The following is a 23,525-nucleotide window of genomic DNA, read 5'->3' on the forward strand; positions in this document are numbered from 1 at the left end:
AACAGTCCGCAAAAATACCTTCCACCCTGTGTAATATTTGCACAAAACCTATTTGCTGTACGTCTGTAACAATGAATTATCCTCCCCATTCAGACTCATTTACTTTCCATATGAGGCTCCATTTAGGTTTAGGGAAAAATTGGGAATCCAGATGTGACATTGTTTGGAATTTTTTGCTATGACATAGAATGGAGTTGCTCCAGTTCAGATTTTTGAACAGCTGTCTTGGTTCCAACAGGATCCAAAGGAGCGGCTGGGTTGCCAGGTCCAGACAGGCTTCACGGATATCAAGTCACACACATTTTTCCGCAGTATAGACTGGGAACAGGTAAGTGTTACAGAGGTTGTGGCCTTCCATTGATTTAAAATACAAATATAGTATCGTAATACAGAATGAATCAGTATATTACATATGCACATTGAAAAAAGTCAACGTAAAGCTAGTACTGAAATCTGTTGGTAAAATTCCCAACATGGCAATGGATTCACAAGCTTAGGGGCATGGACTGATGGCTGGACATTCATCAGCAGGACCTTTTTTGCAGCCATCAGAATTGATTGTTCCACGAATTGCATCAAGTATTTGTAGTTTTTTCTGTCGGCAGCCATGTTTGCGTCCGAACTTTCATATTTATTACCTTAGGTTCAGTATCTTTCTTATGGTTGAGTCATGAAGTGACCTTTACTGAGGCCTGCAGGGTTTTCAGGTCATTTTGGATTCATTTGTGGCCTCATTGAATGAGTGAGTCATCATTGTTAGTTATTGAGGTCGGCTGACCTCTCCTGGGAAGGATTACCACCTGAAGTCCCTAAGCCTTGGAAACTTCGCAGGATCATTTGTTTTTGAATTTATTTGGATTGTGGCATGTGGTTACAGTTTAGTATGGTTCGGGTCCGCTACAATCATGAACAAAAAAACTTATAATTTGGCCATATATGTTCTGCAATTTACTGATTTAATTCATTTATATCTTGGTGGCCGAGCACCAAATTTCCTGCGGAAATGGGATGGACCCACAGACTTCACTTTTTCTGACAAGTACTATTTAAATAATTTTGTCATTCAACCAATGCGGTGAGTGTAACCATAATAATGTTAAAGAAATGAAACTTTGACAAAACATGTTGAATCAAAAATTGCAGTCTTCTCAACTCCAACAGCTTTCTACTTCTGCTCGGGTCTTAAGATTCTTAACCAACATCCGGCAGTAGATCACTCAAAACAGTAAATGAGTGCATAGTTATCTTTTCATCACATCATCCGACATTGTTTTTGTAGCGCCTCAGATACATTTCAGGCAGATGAAGTGATGGTAGTTCCTCCTACCTCCTGACAGTCAGGTGTTGACAGCTGTTCTGGGGCTTGACTCTACAACCTGTCAGATGATTTCCGACTAATATGACAACAACAACAAACAGAATAACTTCTGCACACCCACATTTAATGCCAGTTAGCTTTGAAAACGGCAAAGACCTGTCATTACCTCATCTGATTTGCCTTTGCCAAACATGACAGGAGTTATCTTCTCAATACATCTGGAGCTTAAGCAATGCACAGTATTCATGGTGCAGTTGGGTGGAGCATACCGAAAGAATTGTTCTTTGTTTGACGACTATCACTTGAAGCCTTATATGATACGAATATTTTCTGATCTATAACTGTGTCGGCCATTTCTGACACATATGTGTCAAATTCAAGGTCCGGGGGCCAGATGTGGCTCGCCACATCATTTTGTGTGGTCCGTAAAGACAAATTGCGCATGGACTCATGGACATGTGTCAATACTAAATGTACCAATAGTCTTCACTTTTAATGATAGAGAAATTGCGAGCAATTTATATTCTTATTACATATATGGCGTCGACAGTTATAATGGTCCTTCGAAGAAAACTATGACAAAAGTGAGTTTGACACCCCTGTGGTATCACATTGGAATTGAAAATGTTTTGGAATTGAAAATGTTGTAATCGCGACAACCGGGCACCCAGTACATGTCGACTGTGACTTCATAGACAAGCGTCAATCGATGAAGTCAGCTAACAATCTTGAGTCATTTCTTCCATTGATGTGCTTCGTCGCCTCTCACGTACGTCTTCATTTTCAATTCCACATTTAAAGCATCACTCGTATGGCCTTTTAGAATGTTAGCGCCAAGGCAGAATCAGTGTCCCTCGTGGGACTAAGCGTAAGTGAGTCGGGGTGCTGAGGAAGAAAACAATCGGTGTGTTAATGAGCTCTGCCGCGGTGGCTGTGAAGTACACACCAAAGGCAAACTGGGGAAGGATATCAAAGCGGGAGAGATTCCTGAGTGCAGCAAGCAAGCCCTTGTGTAGTGCAGAGGGAAAACAAGTTGACAAAGCTTTGAGAGGTGGAGTAGCGACGCTCTCTGCCCTCAAACTAGAAGCCTGTCTCCAGTCCTGACAGGCCTGCCTGGCACACTGCTCCTGTTGTTACCACGTATTAATATTCATCAGACACTTCCCCAGGGTGCGGCTTTACTCTCTGAAGAGATGACACATTTGAATATAATTTACCTGCCTCCCCTTCTTTCATTGCCTTTCCCAACGCAGGCTTTTTTTTTTTATTGCCAGACAAGCGTGGAGCTCAATGAAGGGCGCAGATGAAATTGATCCCTCGCGAGGATTTTTTTGCCGTAAATCACCGCGCTCCTTCCTGATCAATGAAACCATCTGTTGCTTTGGATAATTGAATCAATGACCGTAACCTTGCGGTGTTCCATTTTCCGTCCATTTTAGACACCGCTTATCCACAAGGCAGTTGGAATCTTTCACAACCGACTTGAGGCAACAGGCAGACCCAGATAATTGATGATTCCAAATTCTACAGATCTCAGCTCCAGCACCTGGGTGGGGTTTAAAGTGCTGACAATGCAAAGTGAGGCCAGCAAGAGAAGCCTACTTTACTTTGGGCCGCGTTCCCGGAATGGCCTTCAGAGTCGACTCAACCTGGTCTTGTGGCCCGTTTGAATAGCTTTGAACTAAAAGTCGATGCAAATACCGAGTATGAATATTCAGTTTTCGATTCAACTCAAAAATGTCTTTTTGGCATACCATCAGGTAATATGAGAAGAGGCTAGAAGTCTCTGTTGTTGCTGTTTGTTTGAAGCTTTTCTCACCAAACACTTTGAACGTTTATTGCTAATTAAGCATAGAATTGGCTTACCACGAGAGGGAACTTAAGAGCCTTGAAGAAACTAAACACAAATATATCTAAAAAAAAAGCTTTTTTGGATCAAATAATACATAAAATAATACAATCAACTCATAATTAATGGGAGACATTGCATATCCGTCCATCTACTTGCTAGCAAGGGACCATTATCGGTGCCAGTCTGAGTCAGTTTCCCAGAAAACATCCTCGCTGCACAATTAAAAGGGGCAATAATATGAAACCACAGAAACCAACGAGACAAAACTCACTGGTGAATCACTGGTGTCAAATAACTCCCCCACCTACGTATTCTGCTTTTCTATGTAATAGTACTTTATCACAACTTTGTTGTACACATTTTTTTTTAAACATTGGCACCTGGTGAATAGATTGTATTATGTTTGTTGTTGTTTGTTTCCGTTCAGCTGGAAAAGAAGGAGATGACGCCGCCCTTCAAACCTCAAATCTCAGATGACTACGGCCTTGAAAATTTTGACACGCAATTCACTAATGAGCCGGTACAACTAACACCAGATGATGAGTAAGTAGCACTTCTTCTAATGTCACAACCGCTTTCATGAAATCATATTTTTATCAGAGACTTTTGTCTCATCTGTGCAAAACGCATTCTCCCACAAACCTTGTGGCTTGTCAAAATGCATTTGGGAAAATCCCTTCTTGTCCTGTTTGTTATGTTCGTGAGCATTGTGGCTTTTCCATTGGTGCCAATGATTTTGTTCTCGAGTGTTTTTCCTTCATTTGGATCGATGTTTTCTTTTAATTTGCTGTTATTTGTCGCTTAGCCTTTGCCCTTGAGTATGGCCCAAGCAGAGTAGACAGTTATTAAGCCCCCTACCCACCCCCACATCCAGGTGTTCTAGGAGTTGTCATATTTGTACGTACTGCACTTTTAAAATAAAACTACATGATTCATTGACTTCCTCCGGTTCCTTACTTTTGGCTGCTTAAAGAAGAATTTCCTGGCAGTAAAAAAAGAATGATCACTACAGCATAGAGAAATTTGGAAGTATTTGCTTTGCGGATGGCGTCAAATGAAGCCCTTAAACTGTCATATGACAGTTTAAAGAGCGGTTTTCTAATTCAAAATAGCACCATGAGAAACTCCTTATTTGGCATTAATTATTGTACAGGTAAAGGAATAGTTTTCAGGGTCATGCGGCAGTGAGACGCCTCAGTAAAGCAATGGAAGCTGCAGGGACAGCAAAATTCTAGTTTTGGTATTTGATTGAATTTTATTTGATTGCTCTGCCACGATAATGCCTGTGGTGTCTGGATTAAATGTGGAGGAATTTTATTCACATCTACTTTGGAGCAAGTAGCAAGATGTCGGTGCATGCAGCAACTGGATTGGTTGGTGTTAACTGGAGCCTTATTAAATCCCCATCATGCTCTGAACTTATGACAGATGTCTTGTGCTCTCTTACCTTTTGAACATGTCGACTTCTTCAGAATCATTCAGAATTCTGAATCAGAATTCTTCACACCAGCCTTGGGCTGGATCAGCCTTTCAGCTCATTAAACGGCTGCAACGGCTGCATCCAAACTCACGTGAGACACCATTAGACCACAGCGGTCCATAGCAGACATTTGGGGAGGAAAGGGTGGCTGTTGAGGAGTTCCACTGGGGTTGGGGGGGTGAACAGCAGGGAAGGGCTCTCTGCCAGTTCAAATAGTGGAGATATCAACCTTGCATCAAAATGAGAGGCACATCAAAAGAAGGCGCTTGGCTCTTCGCTGCCTCTCGCACTTTATCTCCCCATCCCCGTCCGTCTCTTCTCTCTGTTACCAGGGAGAGAGGCTGATGTCGCCCACTCCCGCTACGAGGGGGTGATGCAAAAAAGCTCAACCAGTCTCTCCCCTCTCTCCCTCCAATCCTGATGGGCTTGGCACAAGAAGAAAGAAATGTGAAGCACTGTCAGGATAGAGAAGGGTAAACTCTCCATGTTCGAGATTTACATTGCTACATTAAAAGCCCGGATTGCTGGGGGCTCTTGCCAAGATGCTGTGGTGAGGAGAGAGAGAGAGAGGGGGGGGGGGGGGGGGGGCATTTAGACTTTCTATGCCAGCCCTCCGTCTTTGAAAATACAATCCAGAGCCACAACCCAGGGAAGCATTTTTTTTTTTTTCCTCCCGCTTCGGTACTTGCTGGCTTTTGTGGAAGTCCGAATACAGAAGGAGCTCTATTGAATGTGCTTCTTACCCAGGTTCATTCATGTAGCATTGTGCTTGGCGCCACTGGTTTCACTTTGTTCAAGTTGCGCCAACTGAATCGGGGGTGTTGTATAGGAACACAAGGCTGGTTGAACTACACCGACACGAGTGAGCTTGATGACTCACTAACCTTGCGGTGCGGTTTTAGATGTGTGACCAATAGTGGGCTCAGAGTGAAACCTAAGCATGTGTGCTCTGAGAGGATGCTCGCCTCAACCCCCCCCCCCCCCCCCCCCCCCCCACCCACCCCCCTCACTCTCAACTGCATTTGTGTGAGGAAGTCCAGGATCCAGTTACAGGTTCGTTCCATCACACTGCTGTGATGGTGTGGAGCCAAGGTTAGTGCAGTGAAGTCTGGAACGTCAAATATGAGGAGGAGGGCAGGTTTATTATTCATGCATGTAAAAGACATCACATGTGCATAGACTTCGTATTATATCAGATGTTTGAAAAGCACAAAGAACAAAAAAAACACATAACCCGTTTGCCTCTGTCACTTTTTCTTGGAAATCGAAACTATTTTTCTCAGTCTTCAATGTGTCTCGTATCGCTATTAACGCCAATACACACACACATATTGTGGTGGAGAAAGAAAGCCAGCGGTGTTGCTAGGAGACCTTCTATTTACTCCGCCAGTCTGAACTCAACTTGTTACGGGGTTTCACTTCATTAACCTGTGATTGTTTTTGCTGATGGATGCAGAAGACTCGGGAAGCAAAAGGCACAGATTAGTCCGGACAACCACATTCTTTCTCTTGTGTTAGGGTTCATGTTTGGGAGAGAAAAAAACAAAAAACCCAACATTTTATGGGGTTGTCAGAGACACACGTATTGGGTTTTCCCCCCTCTAGTCTCAGCATGCCATTTTAGCTAAAAACTGCCTAGCTGAATATTGGCCAGAGAAGCCAACAGAAAGATCCCCAAGAAGAAATGTTTTTAGTTGTACGTTGCCATTGCAACCCTAGCCGCAGAAAAAAAAAAAAAAAAAACAGTTTTAAAGAGCCAGTTGAAATAAAACTCACTGCGTCGTAAATACAATGGGCCGTTTTCAGCCCACTTGGGATCAAATCATGACTGAGACAGACCATGTTGAGATTTTGGGTTCCATGCTCCGCAAAAATGGCAGATTTTTCGTCACGTAGCTGCCGAGTCAAGCTTTGTGTGAGCGCTATTGATTTGACATGTAATGGAACATTTTCCATCAGCAACATGACAGCAACACAATGCAGAAGTCATCTTAAACGTCTCTTCTTCTTCCTTTTCTCCAGGAGTGTCATCAAGAGAATAGACCAATCAGAGTTTGAGGGCTTTGAATACATCAACCCACTGCTGCTTTCCACTGAAGAGTCTGTATGAAGAAGTCAAGGTGTTCCATCTGGGCTCTTCCTCCAGCGCGTCCGAGCCGCCGTCTCGGCCAAAAGACACCCCAGGACTTGAGGATTAACAGGAAATGTTCCTTCCCGTACTACTGGGATTCCTAATGTTCTGCAAGAACAACTGGCTCCATTCCTTCCGGATATGTCGTCTTAGCCTTCTTTATTCCTTTCTGTCCGTTTCATTCCTCTCAAGCCCCAGAATTGTGTCCAATTCTTTGAAGAACTGGCTCGTTCCGTGCCTGACATCCTTTTATTCCGTCGCACATTTCTGGATGAACCACAGCTTCTGTGAAGGACTTGAACATTTGACATACACTTTATTGGTCATTTGATGTTATTTTTAATCTCAATAGGAGGGAGGGGCGGGCGACTCATTTAAAATAAGAATGTATAATGACGAATGAAAATTTAAGTTATTGCGTACGATCACGTAGGTAGTCAATCCAAATTTGACGATGCCTTTTTATTGATGCAAGTGGCCGGGTTTTGCCCATAACAACTAGTTGAATTTTGCTTTTTTAAAATTTTTATTTAAGAAGTGCCTCACAGAGCAAACAAATTCCTGTCTGATTGCACTTATGACCCACTTCAGAATACAGTAGTGTGTACTTTGCCCGGTTGTTTTTAGAGCACAGCAAACTGAGGCAATTGTTTTTGTTTTGGCATCAATGAATTCCCAAGCACACATGCAGCGTTGCCAAACCCGACATCGGAAGCCACCCGATATCGATTAGCGAGAAATTCTCCTTCTTTGCACATTTCATTGCAGGGTGAAGTGAGTGGGGAAATTTGACAAGCAAATCTGAGTTTGCGTCACAAGCAACGAGATGTTGCCGAGGCTGCGTCGTTTGGACCAGTGGTTCTCAATCGTTGGGACCCGCGTTTAACTTATTGTTGCAAAGTGTTTCACTAGTCACTGACATCATTTTAAAAAAAATTGTATTTTTGTATTATATTAATTTGTAAAAAGAAGCGCACCACGTGATAACTGCATGTATAAAAATGAATAAAGTCAAATTAAATGTCAAAATTCCACTTAGCACTTTTTTTTAGCGACGTAAATATTTTGCATTTTTATTAAATGCTAAGTTTGATCAGTCCTGATGATTGTGCGAAAAAAACACAAAAGGCATTTGGTTGGGCTCCATCCGAAGATGTTTAAACGCCATTCAAGGTTGTTTGTCTCACATTTGGTTTTTTTTATGTGCTTCAGTGATGTTCACAATCACAAATTGCATCAAATGAATTTGAAATGACAAGCCACGGTGTCTGTTAGCCAGAGGTTGAGCTGCACTGTGTTTGTTTACATAGTAAAGATACACTTCCACGTCACAAGATTCCACGTCAGTCCAAGGAAGCCTTTGTACTGTGCCAAAAAAATGTGAATGGAAATGTATACACACCTTCCTAAAATTTCACAATTCAGGTCGTCCTTGGTTTATTTGAATAATGGTTCATTCCTGGGGCAGCGATGTCATTTGAATTAGAATGTAAGTTGGAACACTTCAAAGTCCAATACTTAAGTATTTATTTGTATAAAAAATACTACTAGACCATGAACTTGATATGAAATAAATGAAAAATATGAATTTTGGTGCTTACTTAGTCCAGCTCCATGCAACACTATTGTAAACCGATCACCCCCAATCTTTTTTTTTTATTTTTTATTTTTTTACTTGCTGTCCACAACCCAACCACGATGGGTCCCAACCCACCAGTTAAGAATCACTGGTTTAGATTGCAAAGCTTGGTACACACCTACTAACAATCTGTCTTCATTTGAGCATTTCTCAGCAAAGGCGCAGTTGTCTTGAAAAAAATTCTCCTGCCAGATTATCTTGTGGTGTGTTTCCAGTTTAAAAATGAGTATGTGTGTACCCCGCTTAAGATGTGCCTCCGTAAGCTTGTGGCAACCTCCGTTTATTGAACACTCAACAGCACAAATACAGAATGCAAAAGGTCATTTGTGTGTATAAGAATGTAGTTGAGTGATAATGTTTCAAATGTTCATTGTGCTCATTAGATACAGAATTAGCACATATTTAGTTGGTGGTGTCAGGGCCCATGAAAGATTTCAGCACCCTTATTTCAATGGAATAAATCATTCTTTGTTGATCACTGTTTTTAAATATACGCGTGTTGTTTTCTTCTATATCGTTATCTTCACAGATTAACCCGGGACACTTGGTGATGTAGTATTTGAATTTTAGACAATAGTTCACGAATATTGGAAAAAAAATTCGATGGTATCAAGTTCAAAATTGTTAAGTCATCCTTAGAATTGAGTTGACTTGCATCTGTCATATCAATATTTAGTAAAAGACTTAACCATTGTGTTTGTTGCTTTTCAGTGCCAATACTTGTTTCCAATTCCGTCACTGCAGCCGATTGTAAATACCTCGGTGCTGGCTAGTTGTGCTGGAACGAGGTCTTGGCTGACTGAACGTTTGACTCCCCTTTACAATACTTGTTCTGGGTAGTGCTAATTTGATCTTTTCACAAGACTTCCTATTTTTTCAATGTCAAAATTCACTCTGTCTATTTACAGTTTTGTTCTTACTTTTATTCCCATACATGTGAATTCACTGAAAACACAGAACAGCCCAAGGGTCCAGGGATGGAACAGTTGTTCACAGGTGCCAGAAATTGTTCGACTCCACGTGAGCCAGATGTGAAGCAACGCCTCCAGCTTGCCCTCCAACCCTAAACAGGAATGTCATAGAAACCGGATGGAGTCGTTTTTTTTAAACATTCTGCTGAGTTGTTTTTTTTCCAGATATGGCCGTTGTTGTTTTGGTGATTGGTTTTAATACGCTTGCTGACAAATTGTAAGGTTCTTCATTTTTATTACATGGTGTGAATGTTTTATACAACTGCTTTTGTTGTTGCGATTAGATCAATATAGGCTGGCAGATTAATTATTCACAAATTGTTTGTTCCATTAAAAATAAGGTTTCACAAGCCCGGAACACATCCATTGGCAGGAGTATTTTAAATTGGAGGCTAAAGTTCTCACTATTAGCACCTTCCAAGTATGTGTAAATTAGGCGTGGGCAAAGTATGGTCACATTTTTCCTAAGACTGACTTGCATTTGAATTGATTTTACATTAAATAACCAGTTGATTCATTGTAATTCATCATTAAAAAGATTAAATTATTTTAATATTAAATGAACTGATGTAACTTTTTCCTAACCTCATCTATGAATGAATCTGTCCATTTTAAAAACCAAATGAGGAACGTTTGCTTCCGCCACCCTTATCAAAATGTTGCAATTTCAAAGTTGTGCAGCTCTGGTATATCTCCATCAAATCAAATACTTCATTTATCCATCTAAATTAGCATTTCCCCTTTTTAAAAAAAAAAACACTTCCAAGGAAAATGTCTCGATTGGCTGAGAATTAGTTGATGAAATCTGACCCTTGATGATTTTGTTCACTCCATAATAGGATTAATTAGTGGATCCAGAGTCAAAGGTTCTCATTTAGCTGCAGGCCTTGACATGCAGAGAGGAAGATAGCGCAGGCAGCGATAATGAAGCAGTTAAAAAGTCCGTGAATAAAAACACACACAGACAAGCTAGCACTTGGATATTTCAGCAATCTTCCTCATCTGCCATCTCATTTGAAGTGTTTCTTTTTCTTTTTAGATTTCATACCTGGCAGCTCCGTTTCCAGGATCAAAACAATGATTTCTCATTGAAGGATTAAATAAGACACAACATCTGAAATAATCATCAAAACCTTTATGACCACATTATGGGGAAAGCTTGAACGTCTCCTGACTGCCCGCTGGTCTGCAAACGCATCATTTGTGCCCGCTGAATGCATTCGGCGCATCGGGGGCTGCTCGGAGCTCACCAGCTCATGTCCACATTCATCTCTGACAGACACTGAGCCAGGTGGCCATCACGGTCCATCTGGGAGGCCCTGGAGGGACAGGAAGCACAAGATTAATGCGTGCTAAAATGAATAAATAAATACGTTTGCTTTTCATAACCTGGTAAAAGTCTTGCAAATGTGCAAGATATCTCCAACAGTTTGGGACAGTTTGAGGCAGTATTGCAGAATGTGCATATGATTGTGTCTATATTGGAAATTAGAGTCGTTTCCGGTATTATAAACATGAACTGTAACTTAATACTATGACGATCAGGGCAGGTTGACAAAAGAGGGGAGCGCACAGCAAGGTGTCCGAATTTGAAGGCAAAATTTTCTTTACAAGAATATCTTGTGAGTGCCCCCACTAGTATAAACATTGCAAACTATTGCATTAATATTATTAGTTAATATTGCAATGTGTAATAAGAGTTAAGCTGCAGAAGTCCCCCATTTTCATCCATCTGGTGGTGGGGGCATTCAGCCGCTTGCTGTCAACATCGCTTTTGTCAGGTCCTCTCCAATCACGGTTCAGCTTCAGAAAAATGGTGACTGGCAAAACATAGAGGTCACAAACATACTGTTGCAAATGGATGAGGAAGATCAGGAACTTCTTCCCAACGCTCCTCGTTAAAGTACGGCAGAGCGGCCTGAAGGGTCAAGGCCCACAGAGTTTCCGCAGAAGACAGGTTGTCCTTAGTCCACCGTGGGGAGCCTGAATCTGTTGACCTTCAAATCATAGTCCTCAATCAACTCAAAAGTATTTTCAAGTGAAGTATTATGACAAGTCAATATTATTTGAAAGCAACAGTTTATTTTATTAGGATCATGACATTTTTGGCACTTCTTTGACCCCCCTCGGGTTATTCATTTGATTGTTTGTCTCAGTCCTCGGTTTACGACAATGATCCGTTTTCACGACGTAACAGAAACGTGTAGCTTGATACATAAACTGGAACGATGTTTGTAAAAGCGTTGTCATGAAACTTTACCCACACATGCTATCAATGTACGTTTTGCGCACACCTGGTCACATTAGTCTTCTTTTCTACTGTAAGTTCCGTCTCCGGAGAGCCACTGGAAGATATTTCTATCGTATCCTCGGCGGAATACTTGCGTTTATTTATGCTTTTGGACTGTGCGAGATTGCCAGCCATGTCTTCATGTGTGGAGGGAATTCGCACGCTCGCGGTATTCAACTTTCTTGTTTTGCTTATGACGTCAGTGGAATTTGTCCAATCCAAGAACGTCTATTTCATAAGACACACCCATACATACGTTTTTCTTACTCACCACAACTATTTGAGCACATGCTGCATTAAATAATAAACATATTTGATTGACACTACAAACTCAAGCAGAGTGTGTTTTCACATTTTTAGGATTTATACATTATCACGCATAAAGTGAAAAACAACTTTACAGGGAAGTGAGTACCGTGACCTTGAGAAATTTCCTTTTCGTCCTTCTCAATAAAATTGCAGGCGTGTTTGAGTTTTACATGATCACATATATTACACCACTCTTTCATTTGGATGTCCTCTCTGTGTACATTTCAATGGGTTACACCAAGTTGAAACATAATACTTTGTTTCCTCTGTGAGGGCACACATAAAATGGAAATATGACAAAATAGTGGTGGGAATTTCCGAGCCCGCTAAGCTTTTGGCCAGCATGGAGACCAATGGAGATTGGCTGATCTTATGCAATGGAAAGGAAAAGGGAACACTTCGAAAACAAAGAGAGGAGCTTAATACCAAAAAGGAAAACAGCGTTATGGGGCAACCTAAAATTTGGTGATCACATTTATTGGCCAGGAACTGTATGAAATCGGTATTCCAGAAGGACCATTACAGAAGAGCTGACGTGAGCTGATCTGTTTTTCGAGCTTTACAGTGAAACAGTGTAGCGGACCGGTGGTCTGTTCCTGTGGTACATCGTGCTACGCTGAGAAAAAGACAACCAGCGCCAGGAAAGAAACCTGATGTCATTCATCCCACGTGATGCTGTTTGGTGTTCTGCTGTCATGGAGACCATGGCAATAGTTATATACCGACCGGCGCCTTTATGATCACTTGCAAAACGTAACAACCAAAGATCTGTATGGAGTATTTACGATGTGTGTATATACGGTATATACTGTACACACTCAATCTTGTGAAGGTATTTGATGTATATCTGTTTTTTCAAGTCTTATTCAACTTTGCCTTTGATATGATTCTTTCATACTATTTATTCCAAAGCTCTCAAATGACAGTACAGACTTTCAATGTCTATGATGTTACTTTAGCGAAGAGCAGAATGAATTTGTTAACAGGTTTTTTTTTTTTTCAGTCGACTGGAATGCTGTTGTGGAAGTCAATGGCCTTGAGTTACAATACGATTTGAGAAAGACCTTGCCGTTTAAGATGACCTCAAACTACCAGTGGAAGATGGACAAATGGCTCAATTGATTGGTTTTGTATGAAGGTGATTCTGTTCAACCGAGCTTTCTTACTATTTGGTAACCTTGGTGCCAAACAGAACATGGCACATACATGCACTTGCATTCTCTGCAAATTACTTTAACATTACATACTTATGATGACGATGTAATCTGTGCAGGCAGTTCCTGGAAAGTCTGATAATTATAGCATGCTGACGTGACATAGGAGGAGTTTGAATTCGTCAGGGGAATGTTTTTAATTTTTTAATTGTAGGACCAATTATATTTTAACTTGATGTTGAGGTTCATGAGGATTCTCTGCCTACTTTGTATTTGCATTGGGATTTCATGGCTGGAGTTGCAGTGACGGCAGTGCCTGGCTGGGGGGCGCCACTAGAGCAGTTCTTCCCCCTTGAAGTTGAACTTGTCAAGTTGAGTCACTTGGTTTTGGTTATTCGCCACCAACTTTCACTCTGACACTTCCTGTATTAACATTCGGAGAGAAACTGAGTGGAAGTAAGGACTTTGAGTTCACGAGCCACCCTTGGCTAGCCAGTCATGCGGATGTGTCACACAATATAGTGGGTAGCCTGATTTTTATATTGAGGGGGGAAAAAAGCATTTGGTTTTTAGAATAGGCACGCACGCACACGCACGCGCACACACGCACGCACGCACACGCACGCGCACACACGCGCACACACGCACACGTATGCATTCATCTTAACTCTATCTAAAATATTCAATCTGACACCAGGCATGATTTCAAAGCTGTTATCAAGCATTTTGTGCAGTTTTGTCCACGTATGGATAAATATTGGTCTCCAAGGTATTTATTTTCTATTATACACGATTATGTACAACTGGCCGATTTAGAACTTGAATAGGCCTACCATAAGGACAAAAGCAGAATCTTAATGCGCACAAGTCGTGCATACTGTCCAAATAACAGAATTGGTCAATGGACTTTATTTTTCTGTATTGTGTATAATTAGATACACTTAAAATTCTGATGGATGGATGGACGGATGGATGGACGGATGGGTGGATGGATGGGTGGACGGATCGATAGATGGATGGACGGATAGACAGATAGATTGCTGCCTATTTGCGGGCCAAAGCGAGGGAGTGGAGGCTTCTCTCTGGAACAGCCGTGCCTGCAGAGTCACTCACATTCCTGGCTAGGATTCAATGACTGAGCCAGACACACAAACACGGAGGGGAGGGGAGGGGAGCGCGTGCGCGTGACCGAGAGACGCAGACTGGGAGAGAGAGAGAGGAAGAGAGAGAGAGGAGGGGGAAGAGAGAGAGCGAGCGAGCGCTCATCTCCATACAGTCACAGTGAACTGCGGGGGCCGTCGGTGCGGTCCTCGAGAGCGGAAAGAGCCGCTTAAGTTGGATTTGAATCCAACTAATATCGACTTTCGACAATCGCTTTTCATTTGTTTTCGCTTTTTATCCTGCGGAATTGGACGCTGGGAACTTTTTGTGTATTTTTTTTTGGTGGAGTTTGGAAAGCCAGCCCCTTTCTTCTATCCGACATGGACTGTCTGAGAGGCGCTTCAGAAAGCGACTGACCGGTGTTCATTCACTCTTCACGGGAATGCAGGCGTGAACTTGCCCACGGGGACTTTCTTTTTTCATTAGAATTAAATGTTTGATGAAGTGCTTCAAAGTTTTGGCCAATTATCGGACGCAGTGGATTTATCCGTCTCAGGCGCGACAAGACGCTCGTGGTCCCGGGTCGAAGACAAGAGGGGTGTTCGCTGGTAAAGTTGCGGGGAAAACATGGAGACTGTAAGTCGGCAGAGCTTCCAGCCTCATCCGGGACTGCAACAAACTCTCAAGCAGTTTCACCTCAGCTCTATGAGCTCTCTAGGGGGGCCGGCTGCCTTTTCTGCCCGCTGGCAACATGAGCTTCTTTTCAAGAAGGACGGGAAGGAGCCCGAGCCGGTCCTGCAGCATCTGCCGCCGCCAGTGATGCCCGGACCGCTCTTCATCCCGTCAGACCGCTCCACGGAGAGGTGCGAGACGGTCCTGGAAGGCGAGACCATCTCGTGCTTCGTGGTCGGAGGGGAGAAGCGGCTGTGTCTCCCCCAGATCCTCAACACGGTGCTGCGGGACTTCAGCCTGCAGCAGATCAACTCGGTGTGCGACGAGCTGCACATCTACTGCTCCCGGTGCACCGCCGACCAGCTGGAGATCCTCAAAGTCATGGGGATCCTGCCCTTTTCGGCGCCCTCCTGTGGTCTCATCACCAAGACGGACGCCGAGCGGCTGTGCAACGCGCTCATCTACGGGGGCGCTTATCCGCCTCGCTGCAAGAAGGAGGCGAGCAGCGGAGGAGCGCTGGAGCTGGAGCTCACCGAGAGGAGCTTCAAGATCTACCACGAGTGCTTCGGCAAGTGCAAGGGCTTGTTCGTTCCCGAGTTGTACACCAGCCCCAACGCAGCGTGCATCCAGTGCATGGACTGCAGACTCATGTACCCCACGCACAAGTTCGTGGTGCACAGCCACAAGGCGCAGGAGAACAGGACTTGCCACTGGGGCTTCGACTCGGCCAACTGGAGGGCCTACGTCCTCCTGGGCCAGGATTACACGGGCAAGGAGGAGAAGAGCCGCCTGGAGCAGCTCCTGGACGAAATCAAGGAGAAGTTTGATTTCGCCAACAAGTACAAGAGGAAACTATCGTCCAGGGTGAGTTGGCCAACTTGGCGTGACTCTTTAGGTGTCATTCAAAAAAGAAGAAGAAGAAGAAAAAAAAAAAGCTGCCATCTGTTTTAACATACCAGCTCAGTGGCCTAGTAGTAGAGTGTCCGCCCTGAGACTGGAAGGTTGTGGGTTCAAACCCCGGCCGGGTCATACCAAAGACTATAAAAATGGAACCCATTGCCTCCCTGCTTGGCACTCAGCATTAAGGGTTGGAATTGGGGGGTTAGATCACCAAAAATGATTCCCGAGCGCGGCGCCGCTGCTGCTCACTGCTCCCCTCTCCCCCAGGGGATGGATCAAAATCACATGGGGATGGGTTAAATGCAGAGGACAGAGCCCTTTGAGACTGCTTGTGATTTAGGGCTATATAAACTTGACTTGATTGATTGATTGAACAAGGTGTCTGCCCACATTCTTAAAGTGACACTTGCTGCAGGTTGCACAATCGATGTCAACAAAAATATGCATTTAAGCAACAAGGATATAGAAAATGGATGGGTGTGTTTTTTTTTTACCCAACAATCCCCCCCAAATTGGAAAACAAATGGAAAACTGAGCTAATGCATTGGTTGTATGTGTGTGTTTTTAATGAGTGTTTGGTCATCATTGGCATGTTATTACTAATTACGCCCTATACAATGAAGACCCTAAAACACCTTTGGTGGCAATAAAGTCATTATCTGCAAGGCGAAACACCTCTCAGGCTCAGTTTTATTGAGCCTTACTGTAAATACGATCCCATTTACCAACAAATGCCTCACAAGGACTGTGTAAACGCAAGATCTAGTTGAGGTGAAATGAAAGCAACCACTTTTGATGAAATTTCATCTTCCTCTGCAGGCCAGTGGAAAACCTCAGTTTTAATGTTGCTTTGTATCGTTTCTGTCTTCTGCGTTGGCCGGTGTTATGACTGTAAGAGCATGCATGTTGCATTTCATGTGTGAAAGCATTTGTGACAGCACATTTCTGAATCAGTGGCTATTTTTGTCCAACGATGAAGTCAAATATGAGCAAAATGACAGACGTGTAAAACTCCATGAATGCATTTTAATGAGACAAGTGATGTGCCAGTAGGAGGAGAAAGAGAGAAGTTTGTGTGGGAGATTGATAAAGGATTCCCACCCCCACCCCACCCCCAGGAAAAAAAGACTAGTGATGTCATTTGCATGAACTGTTACACATGAATGGGGTTGATGAAGCAGGGTTTAGAAGTATTGTGGTGGAAACATAATATGATCCCAACAAAGGGGAGCATTCAGCAAACATCGGGCCCACCCCTCCCCCAAACATCCACCTACCCCAGGCCAGCAACCCACCTCTGACACACACACACACACACACACACACACACACTGGTCCTCCCCCTCCCTTATCTACCTTTTACTCTGGTCTGATTGCCACCGGAGTGGACTCGTGGGGCAAAACACTTGGTTTGATCAGACCGAGAAACCAAAGAGTGTTTGGGAGCAATTCGTCTCTTGTCCCGTACAGAAGATTCTCTCTGAGTAACATGGCAAAGGAAAGAGAACTGCGAGAGACCCTCCATGTCCCGGAGAATGCCAGAGTCCCTGCCATGCATGGTGAATAGCCACTCTTGGCACACACGTTCATTCAAGCTAGAGTGGGCACACCTCAAGGACCCCACTTTCGAGGGCCTCTTCGAGTTTTATACAAGAGCCCACAGGGCACTCGAGTGTTATGCCAAAGGCTCATTTGCTTTTTAATCTGACTCCTTTACCCCCCCCTTCCTGCAGCACCTTGTTTCAAGAAACGCCAATGAGGGAATACATGCTGGGTAGGAGTTGAGGAAAATTGCTAAACTTACGACAACAGAGCTCCCCTTTGTCAGCACATTTAAGCAAAGATGAGGCACTTTGAAAATGTTCTTGGAGCGTGTGAGCAGAAAGTGGCAGACTATGCTGCTTTATGTCTTTTTAGCTCCCGAGGAACGCTGTCATCTGTGTGCTGTCAGCAGCGGAACTCTACAGCCTCTGTGAATATTAATGAGTCTGTTACAGCGGCGGCGGCAGTCTCGAATGCAGACAGACGCAGGAAATGATATTGCCACACCCCCCCCCCCCCCTCCCTTGCAGACACTCCTCTAAGAGCTTCCTTCCGAGACACACACGCAGCAGTCTGAATCTAAGAAAGGATGACTTTTGGGGCATGTCTTTACTTTTTGAAAGTTGGGTTTGAGAGACAATTGGAAAAGGCTCAGCTGGCGACGATGAAACAAGTGAAAGCACACCGAAGCTGTTAGTGACAGGGAATGATTGATTTGCCTGTTCACGTTATAGTATTTCTTGAAATGGCGTGTTCATAGGAGAGCGGTAGTTGACTATGGTTTGAATCCCGGTTTGGGGTCTTGGAGTTTTTCCTTTGTGGGTTCTCTCTTGGCTCCTCGAACCCATCAATAAAAAATAATTAAAATAAACACATGTAGTGACTTTCCTTGACTTTGGATCTGGTCAGCCAAAACCAGATCAGGCTTGTGTTTCCACATGTGGCCATTGCTAAATTGCGTGACATTGTGCCATAAAAGCTAGCGGCGCGTAATTAATCTGACATACAATTCAATGTGTTGTGCTCCTGTTTAGAATAGAAATGGAATAAAATGCATTCCGTAACCAAGACGGAATTGTCCAGCTTGTTGGCTAAGTGGGTGGATGCTGTACCTTCTAAAATAGTTTCTGTCATGTTCCATAGACAGAAAAGAAATGGAATGGGCGGGCATTTGAATTCAGATTGAGCGGTGGCAGACAGGCAGCCTTACCTAGGTGACATGTCAAATCTCCCACTAGATATCAACGTCCCTGGATAAGAAATCGGAATAAGCTCGTCTGATTAGATGCTTACACACCACGTCCATCAACAACCGTGGCCGGGCTTTGCAAAAGAATACGTTAAAAGCGACTGTGTTGCAAGAATGCAAACAACAAATGAGAGAGACCTTTTTATATGGTTTGAAATGATGTATGCTGACTCGTCTATTTGTTTGGGGATTTTCTATGTTAAAACTTGGACCCTTTTAGTGCTCCTCTGGATATTTGGCTAATGTCGAAAGAGGCCGCTTGTTTCAGGGGCGAGGTGGGGCAGTGGTGCCGCTGGGGGGGCTCAGAGGAAGTGAACTCCCAGAGGGGATAGCAGTCCACGTCCTATTTCATATGCAAGGCAGAGCGCTGGCTCAGGCTGCTGACAGCCAGCCATGTCCACGCAGTGCACAGGATAACAGCTGGTGGCTGTGCATTTCAATGGCGGCAGAGGGAATATTTCCATCCTCCTTTTGCTGCCCATCAGCAAATGTGACAGTTGCAAACGTCTGCTGCAAATGCTGAATTGAATGTCGTGCAGATTTGATGCCTTATTTTCTTTCCCTTCATTTTTTTTTCCGTCGATATATGTTTTTTTTTTTCCCCAAGATGATTGAAAACTCAATCACTTCTCAAGACCAATTTAAATGAAGTGACAGGAACGGGGAAAGAGCTCTCTCACAGAAGTTTTATTCATTCATTCATGCATTTGTTTATTTATTTATTTATTTATTTATTTTTCATTTTCATTCTTCCATTTTGAGAAGCAGGCTGTATGTCCACAACTGGCTTCTTTGAGTCCGTATTCAGACTGGTTTCCACACAAGGCATAGAGCTTGAACCAAGCTGCACACTTGGGATAGCTCGGCTACCCCTTGCCTATTTGTCCATGGACTTAAACAACACGAAGGATAAATGGCTTCCCACCAAGTAATGCATGAAGGCAGCGTGATAGGCAACCATGCATACGAGCTGTCTTAGAATGTGCTGCACGCAAAGCTCAGAGCTCATGCCTTGCCAGAGCAAAGAGCATGCATGGAAATAAGGTATTTCCTCCCACTAGGTGAAATCCCCGTCAGAATATTCATAGCCCGCTTCGAACAAGCGTATTCAGTTCACAGCGTCTATTCTTAAATCTTCGAAGGACCTTAAGCACGTCTCATTGGGATTATTGTAAAAGCAGCACGGAAGGAAGAACGCCATGACCTGCTCCAGGTGTTGCGTGGAAGAAGAAGCAGCTCTCGCTCAGTCAGATGGTGCAATTTGATGACAGGACTGTCCGTCTGTTGGCTTGTGAACAACACTGTCAATTTTTGGTGTGCATTCAATATTGATGGTAGGTTACCGTAGGCGGCGAGGTCCAGCTTGTTTATTTAATGAGTTGCTCTTTGAAATATTCATCGACACACATGGCGCATAAGCCTTGCTATAGCGGCAACTACTCAACACAACATATCGTCTGCTCAACTATTCAGCACGGTAAAGCCGTTTCGACCCTGAAATACGGACAGCAATCTATGGAAATCACGTACAAATACTAAACATGATTAAATTCGTATCAATGGGTAAAATAATGTAATGCAAAAATAAATAAATCATGTAAACCCCAATGAAAGGGCGTAAACATACATAAAGATGCATCCTTCACACCTACGGAATAATTCAGGCTGATTAGAGCGACTCAAGTTGTTGTTGTTTGCTACAATTTGAGTTAAGAAATGGTCAAATCCTGTATAAAATAATATAAAATAAAACATAATAAAATATACAAATATATAAAAGTATAATACATAAAAAACTGTATAAAATAATGTAAAATATAAAAATATGATATATAAAAATCCTGTGTAAAATAATATAAAAAATCTTCATTAATTCAGACTAAAACTGAACATTAATTGACCAACCTTTGTTATTTTGGGGATATTCTTGGGCAAAATGAGAGGTTTTCAAGGGAAAAAGCTTCCAGCCACATTCTGCAAACACTCAAAAAATATGGCGCACGAGCCATGCCTTTATGAAAAGTAGATTTTGCCATATTTTACAACCTTTAATCCCCCAAAGCAACAAAATACTGTCTGTTGACTAAACTCTTCAAAATCCCCCCAACTTCTTTGTAGGACAAATTATTTTGTGTCAGCAGACCGTGGCTGACGGCGCAGCATTGATACTTGAAAGGCATCGCATCAGATCTGCTTAGTTTAGCCGAGTAACAATCATCCTTTTGTCTCCTGCTCGGGTTGTTTCTGTGCGTCAGCATTCGTCGCCCCCCCCCCCCCCCCCCCCAAAAAAAAAAGCTCGCCACTTTGACAGGAACGATACACATCATCTTCAAAATGAATTCCTTCAAGTCTTCAAGCCGGGCTGTGGAAATGACATATTATGCCATAGACATTTTGAGATGAAATGGTGTGGCTACTTTTTGCTGCATCAGCCCATTTGACAGCATTACCCCCCCACTGCCCCCGCCCCCACCCATATGTTTAGAAGAGCAGTCAGCAACACGCCACCTTTCCCTCCCCTAATAAAGAGGTGACCCGCTTCACCCTTTGCCTCCATTATATGCCCGACCCACCAATCGCGTGCTGCTGTTCCTCCCACGAGGCAGATGGCTGTCTGAACCGCACACACAGTCACATGCACGCACACAAAATATTACCCAACAAATTAACATTCACTGGCAATGTGACGTCATATTGAGGTTGCACGTAGATGTGTGTCAGATTAATATTGACTTGTATTTACTGCACAAAAAACATCGAAGGAACATCGACATGTCTAAAACATCACGTGCCTTGTTGGCTGTATGATTGCGCATCAGTCTGGTCTAGTGTATTATTAGTGTGTGTGTGTGTGTGTGTGTGTGTGTGTGTGTGTGTGTGTGTGTGTGTGTGTGTGTGTGAGTCTGTGCGTGTGGGTTCGCTGCCTGGATCAGCTGTTGGAGCTGTAGCGGGAGATTAGCATGAGCTCACTGCCTACTCATTTCCATCCCCATCTGCCTGTCTCCCACAGTCATGCAGTTTTACCCCCCCGCCCCCCCCCGCCCCCCAACCACGCACACACACGCACATACGTAAACACACGCACATAAACACACACACACACACACACACACACACACACACTACAGTCAATGTGAAGCGCAATATCCGCCTGGAACAATCCCCCCCATCGTGTCATGTCACAATCCAGTGATCCGTGCCAGACTGTTTGGACAACACTCCCACGGATGGGCAGTTTTCTTTTAAGGGCATCACTTCAGTCGAGTTCTAATTTTGGAACGGGCAGGTAGATACAGTACGAGCAAGTTAATGCTAAAATACGCTAATCTCATTTCAGTCCGTCCTGACTCGATTCCTCGAGGACAAAGCTGCCAAGTCAACCTTACAGCTTTGCAAAATCCCCTTCAAGTCAAGTGGATGGGTTGTTGCATGGCAGACAGTCCCTTAAATACTGTTCATCACTTATCCTTTAGCGTATGCTTTCATTTGGTGAAGAAATATTTAGGCCATCATGTTAGCATTTTCTTTAAAGGGATGACACAGTAAGTGGGTCTCACTGGTTTTGACTCAACCCTATGGAGTGGGCAACTCCCAGGAGCTCAGGGAGGTATTGTTTGGAGACAACTTGGTGGGGCTGGGCGAGTATCTCCTCACCGACTGGTTATTCTCACTCCTTTTGTGTTCGGTATCAGCTGTGGCTCTACGATTGTTAGACAGATAGAGGTGATGACCCGCCCCCCTACCCCTGGGCGAGCAGGGCTCCCAAAGCACCTCAATCATGGCCCGTTGCCCATTGTTTGTCTCACCCCTCCTCCATTCTCACTTGTGCCTATTTGCTTCTTTTCCTGGAAGCATCATGCTTTCCTGCGTAGACAAACAAAGTAAAAAAAAAAAAAAAAGCTTCAACTTCCTCAACATTTCCAGGAAATGTATCAAATGGAGTTGGACCGCTTTGCAAAAAGACAGTCTTTATTTTGGAGGTGATACGCATGTTTTTTTTAATAGTGTCTCCCAGTTCTAAAGTGTTTTAATCTAGTTGATGCATTCAAGCGCATTGTTGACACTACAGCTGGTCGTCTCTTTTCACAAGACCCCAACCCCCCAATCAGGAGCATGTATTTTACACACCCACAGTTTCTGTCAAGATGGTCTTGATTGCGATAAGTGGGTTAATCTTAAACAGGATTTATCAGGAGTTGCCTTAATGATCCATTAAAACATTGTCTTGAATGCTGACAAAGCCATCATAGCCTTTCTTTGTCATAAGTACACTCATAAAAGTAATGATTTTCCAGAAATTGGTGAGTCTGTTGATGATAAACGGTTTATTGAATCTGCCTGGACAGAAAAAGAAAACAACCTGAAGTCACTTTAGCTGTAGCTTGTCAAACAGTTCAAACGAGTGCAAAAAATGCATGTGCATTTTTGGGGCTACGATGGCATTTTTCAACTTTGGTCCTGGAAACAACAATTGATAATGATATTAACATATTTCCTTCATCCTGCCTGAGAATTCCTCTTTTTGAATGAATATATCTCAGCCACGCTTTGAACGACGAAGCAGCTATGCAGATGTTAAATAAAATAACACCCTAAAAGGGGAATCCCCAGCCCCCTTCCCTCCCCTGTTTTGATCATACCTGCCTTCTTGGGTTTCAGAAGACGGCGATTTATTTGTCTAAAATCCTATTCTATTCTACCTATCCATATAATACATGCCCTCATTTTCTCAGGTTAATTCTCCTCCAGACCACACAATAGACTTCTTCATGGCCTTGGCGTATAATTAATGTAATTGTAGATGTCTAAGACAAGGTAATGTGCAGACTGCGTAACCACCAACCAACCGCCTTCATCCCACTGCAAGCACAAAGAAGTTATTCTCAGCATCCTCCTTCAAAGAAACTCCGCCAATGC

At 43.3% G+C, this 23,525-nt stretch overlaps 2 protein-coding genes across 2 annotated transcripts in view; both read left to right on the plus strand.

The window, feature by feature from the left end:
* Nucleotides 1-8,892, plus strand: part of prkcz (protein kinase C, zeta) — a 35,569-nt gene extending 26,677 nt beyond the window's left edge. The window contains exons 16-18 of the mRNA XM_085920934.1: nucleotides 239-328; nucleotides 3,598-3,713; nucleotides 6,673-8,892. Of these exons, the coding sequence (XP_085777060.1) occupies nucleotides 239-328; nucleotides 3,598-3,713; nucleotides 6,673-6,760 (294 nt within the window). The 3' untranslated portion in view covers nucleotides 6,761-8,892. The remainder of the gene's footprint in view (nucleotides 1-238; nucleotides 329-3,597; nucleotides 3,714-6,672) is intronic.
* Nucleotides 8,893-14,444: 5,552 nt separating this feature from the next.
* Nucleotides 14,445-23,525, plus strand: part of skia (SKI proto-oncogene a) — a 46,501-nt gene continuing 37,420 nt past the window's right edge. The window contains exon 1 of the mRNA XM_085912893.1: nucleotides 14,445-15,781. Coding sequence (XP_085769019.1) covers nucleotides 14,873-15,781 — 909 coding nt within the window. The 5' untranslated portion in view covers nucleotides 14,445-14,872. The remainder of the gene's footprint in view (nucleotides 15,782-23,525) is intronic.

Source organism: Syngnathus leptorhynchus, chromosome 1 (assembly GCF_054491065.1).
Source record: "Syngnathus leptorhynchus isolate UIUO chromosome 1, UIUO_Slep, whole genome shotgun sequence".
Taxonomy (NCBI): domain Eukaryota; kingdom Metazoa; phylum Chordata; class Actinopteri; order Syngnathiformes; family Syngnathidae; genus Syngnathus; species Syngnathus leptorhynchus.